Source organism: Nannospalax galili, unplaced genomic scaffold, assembly GCF_000622305.1.
Source record: "Nannospalax galili isolate Female #2095 unplaced genomic scaffold, S.galili_v1.0 scaffold290, whole genome shotgun sequence".
Lineage (NCBI taxonomy): Eukaryota > Metazoa > Chordata > Mammalia > Rodentia > Spalacidae > Nannospalax > Nannospalax galili.
In genome coordinates this window covers 5,343,643-5,353,358 of record NW_008331486.1, presented here as the reverse complement: position 1 = coordinate 5,353,358, position 9,716 = coordinate 5,343,643, and the positions used below count along the sequence as shown (strand labels likewise).

General features: G+C 50.3%; 1 protein-coding gene across 3 annotated transcripts in view; it reads left to right on the top strand.

Annotated features, from left to right (window-relative positions):
• Positions 1-1,552: 1,552 nt before the first annotated feature.
• Sh2d3c (SH2 domain containing 3C) overlaps positions 1,553-9,716 on the top strand; it is a 38,307-nt gene continuing 30,143 nt past the window's right edge. The window contains exons 1-2 of one of the 3 annotated variants that reach the window (XM_008825142.3): positions 1,553-1,693; positions 5,855-6,320. In XM_008825142.3, the coding sequence (XP_008823364.1) occupies positions 1,657-1,693; positions 5,855-6,320 (503 nt within the window). In that variant the 5' untranslated portion in view covers positions 1,553-1,656. Of the gene's footprint in view, positions 1,694-5,854; positions 6,321-9,319; positions 9,438-9,716 lie in introns of those variants that run through there. The other 2 variants (XM_029559776.1, XM_008825113.3) reach the window with 2 other exon arrangements.

The window sequence follows — 9,716 nt, the reverse complement described above, 5'->3', positions numbered from 1 at the left end:
ACTTCCTCCTAGGCTGTTGAACACTGATTCATCTAGGTGCATATGAGCAGCACCCTGCTGCCCTAGCCTTGCAGCCTGGGTTCCTTTCTCTCTCAGGGTCTTGGGGTTTTCTTCACCCCATCAGAAGGATCATTTTGTCCTCTCCCAGACCCGACTATCCTCCAGCTGCCAGGGAGCTGGGGAGCTACAGGCCTGGAGATCAGCTCCTGGGGCTCTGTAGTTGGACCAGCAGCTTCGGGCTCCACATGATTTGACTTCGGGGCTATGACTTTTTATGGAGGATGCAAGGAAGGCCCCATCTCTTATAATCCTGATTGCCATCTTAGGGACCAAACCTGGATCCAGGTGGGATGGTGACACACACATGATCCCACCACTTGGAGGCTGAAACACAGACTCAAATTTGAGGTCAGCCTGGGCCACATGAGACCCTTGTCTCAAAACAACAAAACAATGTCAATAGTGGGTTGGGAAATGTGGTTTAATGGTTGAGCACTTAGATGATATGTGAGAGGCTCAGAGTTCCAGCCTCAGTACTTGGGGAGGGGAGGAGAAAGCCAAATCTCTGCAGGATAGCTGCATACCTTTGCACTGTCCCACTATACAGATTTGGTGACTGAGGCTGCGGAGGTAGTGTCACTCAGAGCTAGGTTTGACCTTGTGGCACTCTAGTCCCAGCATGTGCTAACACCCTTTACTGGTGTCCAAGATAGTTTGTACGTGGAGGTTGCATTTGCCCATGTCTGGTCTGCCTATATAAGCATGTGTGCGTGTACACACACACACACGCACGCACGCACGCACGCACGCACGCACACGCACACGTGTGCTTGGAGAGCACCAGACTTCGAATTAAGGGAACTAGAAGGTCAAGTTGTAACCCAGACTGTGCTACCAAACCTCACTGTGACCTGTGTCTTTCCTTTGCCTGTGTCTCAGTTTCCCTATCTCTGTCCAAAGGGTGTGGAAGACCTGTCCTCACGTGTCTAGCTTGGGCAGGAGCAATCACATCTGAGCAGACACTGACTCTGTGCCCAGCTCTGGCCAGTGTCCTGGTCCCTGTGAAGTGGGAACTCCCTGCCTCATTGAGAGGAAACAGGCTCAGGCAGGTAAGTCCTGCCTATGATCGGAGAGTGACAAAGTGGTCAGACAAGAGCTGAATATGGACCTGGGTAGCCCAAGACCACAGGCCTACTCCCAGCATTCTCTTCTCTGTTACTGGCTGTCTGTCTCCTGGGTACCAAGGTTTAGAATAAACTGCCCTATGCATAGGCCTGCATCTTGCCTTCCATCCTGTAGCCAAGCCCCCTGACAGATGTTGGTAGGTCTCCAGTGGCCCCCGGCCTAGTGGGCTCCGTTCCCAGAGCTTGTGGTTTGTTCCTCAGACCTTCCAGGTCCCATGGGCTTGTGGTGTGTCCCCTGCCCCTGCTGCTGGCTGAGGAGGCCCTCAGGGGCTGGGTTGGGGAGGCCCCAGCCCCCGCCTCCTGTGGGGAGGGTGGGGCTGTGGGAGTTTCGCTTTTTAAAAATACACAGAGGAAGTGAGTGAGAGGGCAAGAGAAAGGGGAAGGGGTTGTGGGGGAGGCCCTGCAACCTTGATGTCCAGAGCTTGGAACAGCCACATGCCAGTCAGCCAGAGGCTCTGCACAACTCTCCAAGATGACGGAGGGGCCGAAGAAGACCAGCAAAAAGTTCAGTGAGTACAGGTTGTCCACCTTCCCTCTGTTGAGCTTGGCCTCTGCATTGGGTCTCCATCACTGTCTTTTTTCTCTTTCTCTTCATCTCTGTGTCTCTCCAGAGTATTACTGTCTACCCAAGCTATGGCCCAGTGTCTGTGTGTGTGTGTGTGTGTGTGTGTGTGTGTGTGTGTGTGTGTGGTCCTTTCCTTCTCCTCTCTCTCCTCTTTTTCTTCTCTCCCCATCTCTGCTTCTCTCTGTCCCCCACCTTGCCCCTCAGTCTCTCCAATCTTTTGCATCATCCTGGGCACTCTCTGACTTCCCTGCTGTGCAGGGGGAGACTTCCACATATCCCATCCTGTCCCCGACCTGGCTCAGCAGCAGATCTCCGAGAGATCTCTTAGAGGCTACAGGGTCTGATGACCAGGGGATGCTGTCCCACGTTCCCACCAGCTGTGAGGCTGGAAGCACCTAGAACCAAGCTCCTGGCAAACCACACCCACCACTGCTATTTCTTCTTTCTCCAGGTCCAACCATTTTGGGACTCAAACTTCTCCTGTCCCCTGAGTCCTCTGATCTGACAGCATCCAGGTGGGGGAAGGGTGGTGGACTGCACCCCACAGATGGAAATACTGAGTCCCAGACATTTATCTGGGATCTTACCAGCTGTGAAGCACAGTTTAATCTCTGTCCCTAGACTTAAGGCCTCAGTTTCCCTCCCTGACCCATCACTGTTTTCTTCAGATCCTCATTGTCCAGGAGACAAAAAACAGTGAGGCATGATGATATAGGCCTGCAATCCCAGTACTCAGGAGGTACTCACACAAACAGACAAAACAAAAACCAGAACTGAGAAAGGAGGAAGTCAGTGGCCCTCCTGCTGAACACAAGAGAAATCTCTGCCCCAGGCCAAGCCGTCTGGAAATAGGGCACTGGCCAGTGTGATCTGGCACTAAGACCAGGTGGAGTGCACAGGGCAGGGAAGAATCCTGAAGTCCGGAGCTCTGGGCTTTGAGCCAGGCTCAGTCGTAGCCTAGCTATCTGATCGTGAGTGAGCCCCTTCCCTGCGCTCTGAGCCTCAGTTTCTGCCCTTTCCACACGTGGGCTACTTATATTCCAGCACCAGTGTGGGGACCTGAGGGGGTGACGGATGCCAGAGAAGGGGAAAATGCCAGCGCTTTTCAAATCCTTTGCTCATCTAGAGGCCCTGTGGAGATCAGACAGTGATACTAGGAGAAGGGACAGTCCTACAGCTAGGGGCAGGGAGGAGTGACCTCACATACTTCCGCCCCTGCAGAAACAGGGAGATGGTATCACCCAAGCACTGCCTATGGAGTCTGGAAGGGGGGTCATGAGCCTACAGGAAGGGGAGCAGCACCCACAGGCAAGGGGCCAGCTACCCTCGGGCTGGCAACCTTCCCTTTCTCCTTTTAATACAGGTACAAGAGGCTGCCTGGGATAGCCTGTCCTCAGTTCACCACACACACACACACACACACACACACACACACACACACACACACGCCCTGCCAGACCAGCTGTGGGACCTCTTTTCACTGCTCTGACCTCGATTTTCCCTTCTGGAAAGCAGAACATTATACCTGTGCTAAGAGTTCATGCAGAGTACTTGACAAACAGAAGTATTTATTGTCATCATCATCATCACCTTCATCTCTGCTATTTCATTTTGAGGGTATTCTGTGTGCCAGATATCATGTGAAGCGTGTTATTTACACACTTTGTGTGTGTACATGTTGTGTACATGTGAGTGTATGCATGGATATGTTCAGGTGTGTGTGCACATGTGTGGAGTTCTCTTTGTCAATCACTCTCCATTTTATCTATTTATTTTTACACAAGGTCTCACTCTCTGTAGCCCAGGCTGGCCTAGGACTCTCAGAGATCTGCCTGCCTCTGCATCTTGAGTGCTGAGATTAAAGGCATGTGCCACCACGCCTGGATATTTTTATTTTATTTTATTTTTGTTTGTTTGGGTTTTTTTGGGTTTTTTTTTTCGTCTTTTTAGACAGGGTCTCCCTATAGCCCCAGCTGACCTGGAACTCACTACATAGACCAGGCTGGCCTTGAACTTACAGAGATCTGTCTGCCTCTGTCTCCCAAGTGCTGGGATTAAAGGAGTGTGCCACCATGCCTGGCTCCTATTTTATTTTTAAATTAAAAAATTTTACCTTTATGTGTATGAGTGTTTTGCTTTCATGTATGTCTGTACAACACATGCATGCTGTGCTGATGAGGTGAGAAAAGGGCATTGAAGCCCCTGGAAGGGGATTTATGGATGGTTAGCAGCCTTGTGGGTGCTAGGAACCGAACCTGGGTCCTCTGGAAGAGCAACAAGTGCAGTTAACTGATAATATATTGCTCCAGCCACCTAAATTTTAGAAAATATTTTATTATTACCTTTATTTTATATGTATGAGTGTATTGCTTGCTTGTGTGTGAGTGCACCCATGTTGTGCAGTGCCATGGAGGTCAGAAGAGGGCATCGGATCCCCTGGAACTGGAGTTACGGATGGTTGGTAGCCACCATGTGGGTGCTGGGAATTGAACCCGGGTCCTCTGCAAGAGCAGCCAGTGCTCTTAACCATCTCTCCAGCCCCATGCCTCTTAACTTTTAAAAACATATTTTTTAATTTTTTATTTTTGTGTATGTATATTATACCATGTGTCAAGATGTCTGTGGAAGGCAGAAGAGGGTGTTGGATTCCCTGGATCTGGAGTTACAGGTGGTTGTGAGCTGCCTCATGTAGGTGCTGGCAATCGGGCTTTGGTCCTCTGGAAAAGCCATAAGCGCTCTTAACTGCTGAGCCATCTCGCCAGTCCTAAATGTATTTTTAAAGTTTTATTTTTATTCATGTGTATGTGCATATGTCTGTGTGAATATATGGCACTAGTGTGCAGGTACCCATAGGGGCCAAAACAGGGCATCAAATCCCCTGGAGCTGGAGTTACAGGTAGCTGTGAGCCACCCGGCGTGGGTGCCGGGAGTTGAAATAGGGTCCTCTGCAAGAGTAGTGCCTTCTCCCAACCATGGAACCATCTCCACAGCCCCAATATTTTATTTTTAGAAATATTTATTTTAGGGGCTGGAAAGATGGCTCAGTGGTTAAGAACACTGGCTGTTCTTGCAGAAGAACTGGGCTCAAGCTAACAATTGTCCGTAGCTCCAATTTCAGGGGATCCTATAGCCTCTTCTGTCCTCCATGGGCATTGCATGACATGGGTGCACTTACCTACATGTAGGCAATACACGCATACACATAAAATAAAAATAAATAAATAAAATATTTGTGTGTGTGTGTGTGTGTGTGTGTGTGTGTGTTTGTGCATGTGTGTTCACAGAGGCCATAAGGGGCATCTGATCTCTTGGAGCTGGAGTTCCAGGGGTTTGTGAGTTACCTGCTATGGATGCTGATGTCCAAACTGCCATCTCCTGGTAGATCAATAAGCCTTCTTAAGCACTGAGCCATCTCTTCAGCTCCTCCATCTTATTTTTTGAGACAGGCTCTCTTACAAACCTGGAGCTAGCTCATTGAGTCACCTGGGCTGGCTGGCTAGAGACCTCCAGGGATCTGCTGGTTGCCTATTCCCAGTGCTGGGGTGTTAGACACTCACAGCAGTGGCCAGCTTTTACATGGGTGCAGGTATTTGGCTGATATAATAAATCTTTAAAAACACTAAAAATAGAAAAGAAAGAATGAGCCATCCTTGATGTCCCCAGCCCTCCTTGGACCCTCACTGAATGGAAAGGCAGGTGATTTTTTTTGGTCTTTTTATTTATTTTTTCATATTTATTTATTATTTCATGTGTATGTGTGTATTGCCTGCATGTAGGTAAGCGCACCCATGTCATGCAATGCTCTCGGAAAACAGAAGAGGCTGTCGGATCCCCTGGAACTGGAGTTACGGACAGTTGTTAGCGACCATGTGGGTGCTGGGATTCGAACCTGGGTCTTCTGCAAGAACAACAGTGTTCTTAACCACTGAGCCATCTCTCCAGCCCCTTTTTGGTATTTTTGAGACAGGGTCTCCCTGTAGCCCTAACTGGCCTGGAACTCAATGTGTAGACCAGGCTGGCCTTGAACAAGGCAGGTGATTTTTACTGTACTACATTTCTGCTGACATTGTCTTTAGTTCTTTTTTCTCTCCTCCTCTCTTGCCAGAGTTCTTCAAGTTCAAGGGCTTTGGGAGCCTTTCCAACCTCCCTCGGTCTTTCACTCTGAGACGGTCTTCCACCCCTATCAGTATCCGGTCTCAACTGGAGCCTGACACCTTCGAAGCCACACAGGATGACATGATGACAGTTCCCAAGAGCCCTCCCGCCTATGCTCGTTCCAGTGACATGTACAGTCATATGGGCACCATGCCTCGCCCTAACATCAAGAAGGCTCGGAACAAACAGGCTGCCCAGAAAGCCCAGGAGGTGAGCCTCGAGTCCCACTCGGTATCTCGAGGTCTGCCTGACCCACCAGGCTTGGAAGAAGTCGTGGGGACTGATGCCCCACTGGAGGACACTCCACCAGTGGAATCCACACCTTCAGCAGTGGAAGGAGAACCCACGAGGAAGCCTGAAAACTTCACAGCTGACATAAAGGAGAAGCAAATCCCCAGGGACGTGCACCCAGAGAGGTAGGTGCTGGCAGGGCCAGGGAGGGCAGGAGCTGCAAGGATGGGCCTCTGGCCTAAGTACAGTCAAACATCCAAAAAAAAAGGCTAGGGAGTACGAAGTGGTACATGCCTGTACTCCAAGCACTTGGGAGGCTGAGGTTGGAGGATGGCTGTAAGTTTGAGGTCAGCTTCGGCTACAAAATGAGGCCTTGTCTCAAAATGAAACAGAAAACGAAACGAAAAGAAAGAGTGACCTGGGCCTATGGATAGGTTGGTAGAGTATGTGCCTAGCATTCAGGTAGCCCTGGGTTCAATCTCCAGCACCACATAAACTGGGTGTGATGACACAATCCTGGAATCACAGCACTTGGAAGGTGGAGGCAGGAGAATCAGAGTTCAGGGTCATCCACTGCTACATAAAGAATTGGAGACCATCCTGGGATACAATGAGATCCTGTTAAAAGACAGAGGGGGGGGAGAGAGAGAGAGAGAGAGAGAGAGAGAGAGAGAGAGAGATTGATTCAGGGAGGGCAATCATTTGCCCCTGCATGGCTAAGCACCCTGCAAGTGGCAAAGCTGCATTTGAGCTGTCAGGCCCACCTAACTCAAGCCCTGGGAAGATTCCAGCATGGGCTAAGCTGCCAGGTAGACCCTGTGCCTAAGCACTGGACTCCTTCACCTTTAGTTCTGCTGGCCAACATTTCTGGTCTAGAAAGCCACTTGTCAGTGTAACCTGTTTATAGAGTGAGTTGAGTTTAAAAATACAAGTAGTGCCTGGCATGGTGGCACTCGCCTTTAATCCCAGCACTTGGGAGGCAGAGGCAGGCGGATCTCTGTGAGTTCAAGGCCAGCCTGGTCTACATAGTGAGCTCCAGGATAGCTGGGGCTACAGGGAGACCCTGTCTCAAAAAGACAACAACAAAAATACAAATAGTGGGCTGACAAGATAGCTCAGTGGGTGAAGGCTCTTGCCACCAAGATGGGCAACCTGAATTTGATCCCTGGCACTCACATTAGGAGAGAACTGGTTCCCAGAAGTTGTCCTCTGGCTTCCACATGGATGCTGTGGCTCATGCCCACCCATACATATATACACACGCACACAATAAATAAAAAATTTAAAACAAGGGGATGGAGAGATGCCTCAGCAGTTAAGAGCACTGACTGCTCTTGCAGAGGACCCGGGTTCGATTCTCAGCACCCACATGGCGGCTAGGAACCATCCTTAACTCCAGTTCCAGGGGAATCCAAAGCCCTCTTCTGACCTCTGCAGCATTGCATGACACGGGTGCACTCACATACATGCAGGCAATACACTCATACACATAAAATTAATATAATAAATAAAATATTTAAAAAAACAAATAGTGATATTGGAGAAAGCTCATGGAACACTCTAAAAGATTCTATTGCCCAGCATTGTGATAGACTCTTTTTTTTTTTATCTTTTTGAGACAGGGTCTCCCTGTAGCTGCGGCTGGCCTGGAACTCACTAAGTAGACCAGGCTGGGCTTGAACTCACAGTCTCTGTCTCCCGAGTGCTAGGACTAAACGTGTGTGCCGCCACATCCGGCTTTGGACTCTGACTTTTTAAAAAAGATTTACTTGTTTTTATTTATGTATATGTTTATGCTTGCATGGGTTTATGTGCACCATGCGTGTTCAGGTGCCCTCAGAGGCCAGAAGGCATCAATTCCTCTGAATGGAGATACAAGCAATTGAAAGCCATATGTGGGTGCTGGGAACGGAATCCAGGTGCTCTGTGAGAGCAGTCAGCTCTCCCAACCATTGGACATCTATCTGTCCATCCCCTGGACTCTGACTTGCTGACTGCATTGCTTACTTTAGACAAGTCAGTTCACTTTACCAGCCTTTGTCACTGGCCTGATAAATGGGTGTGGTGGTAATATCTATCTTGTAGGACTGTGGTGAGGATTTAAAAATAACATACCAAACCAGGCGTGGTGGCACACACCTTTAATCCCAGCACTTGGGAGGCAGAGGCAGGCAGATCTGTGTGAGCTCAAGGCCATCCTGGTCTACATAGTGAGTTCCAGGACAGCTGGGGCTACAAGGAGACCCTGTTTCAAAAAGACCGAAAAGAAAACTAAGGAACTAATAATAACATACCAAAAAATCCTAACATATGGCAGAACCCCACATATGGCAAATATTCATTAATGGAAATGCTATTTTTGTTGTCTGGTCTTTTTGTTTGTTTTGTTTTCTTTTATTTTGTGACAAAGTCTCATGTAGCCCCAGCTGGCCTGGAACTATGTAGACCAGGCTGGCCTCCATCTCACAGAAATCTGCCTGCCTCTGCCTCCTGAGTGCTGGGATTAAAAGCATGGACCTCCAGGCCCAGCTTGGAAATGCTTTTTTTTTTTTCTTTTTGGTCTTTTTGAGACAGGGTCTCCCAATAGTCCCAGCTGTCCTGGAACTCACTATGTAGACCAGGCTGGCCTTGAACTCACAGAGATCCGCCTGCCTCTGCCGGATTAAAGGCGTGCGCCACCACGTCCGGCTGGAAATGCTATTTTTATGATTAATAAAAACTAAGGTTTTCCCACCATCCCTGGCTGCCCCGGGCTGCCTTCTCCCCCACTCTCTATTGAATTCGGCTTCATTCTGGAGCCCTATTGATGAGGAGGGACTGGAGGTGCTTTGAGCCTTCCCTGGTGGGAGAGGCGGCAGGGAGTTTGGCTCCGCCCAGTCATGGACGCTAATTGGATCACAGCGTGGAGGGACGTGGCCTTTCCCAGGCTTTGGGGTGAGCTCTTGCAGAAGCGGGAACTGGAACCCCGCTGAGCGAGGAGGAGGGGTGTGTGCGGCTGGGGGCGTGTCCTTCTCCCTCCTGGACAATGACTAACATGGAGGGGGCGGAGCGAGTGCGAGGAGGGTGTGTCGTTCCTCTCCAGGGAAGTAAGCAGTGGAGAGGGCGGAGCCATGGGCGGAGGGCGGTCAGGGGCGTGGTCTTATGATCAGGCCCCGCCCCCAGAGTCCTTCTTGGCGCTCCCTAGCTCCCTGGCCTGAGCCGGGTGTGAACGCCGGACTGAGCCGGGTCCTGGGCTGCAGGCGGGGACTGCGAGGGACCATGACTGCAGTGGGCCGAAGGTGCTCTGCGCTGGGGCCCCGAAGGTGAGTGACCCAGCTGACTCTAGGAGGGGCCAGCGCAGAGAGTGGTCCAGTGGGGAGATGCTCGCCCCTGGGGCAGATGACATTCTGATGAGCGTTTAGGTTAGTCCTATAGCTCAGGCTGGCCTCAAACCTGTGATCCTCCTGTCTCCACCCCTCAAGTGCTGGGGTTCTCACATCTATTCCACCGCATCTGGGGGTATCTGGTACTTTTCTTCAGGTTTGACTGCCCCTTGCCCTGCCCTCCACACAGAACTGCTCTGTGCTCCTCTGACAGTCCCA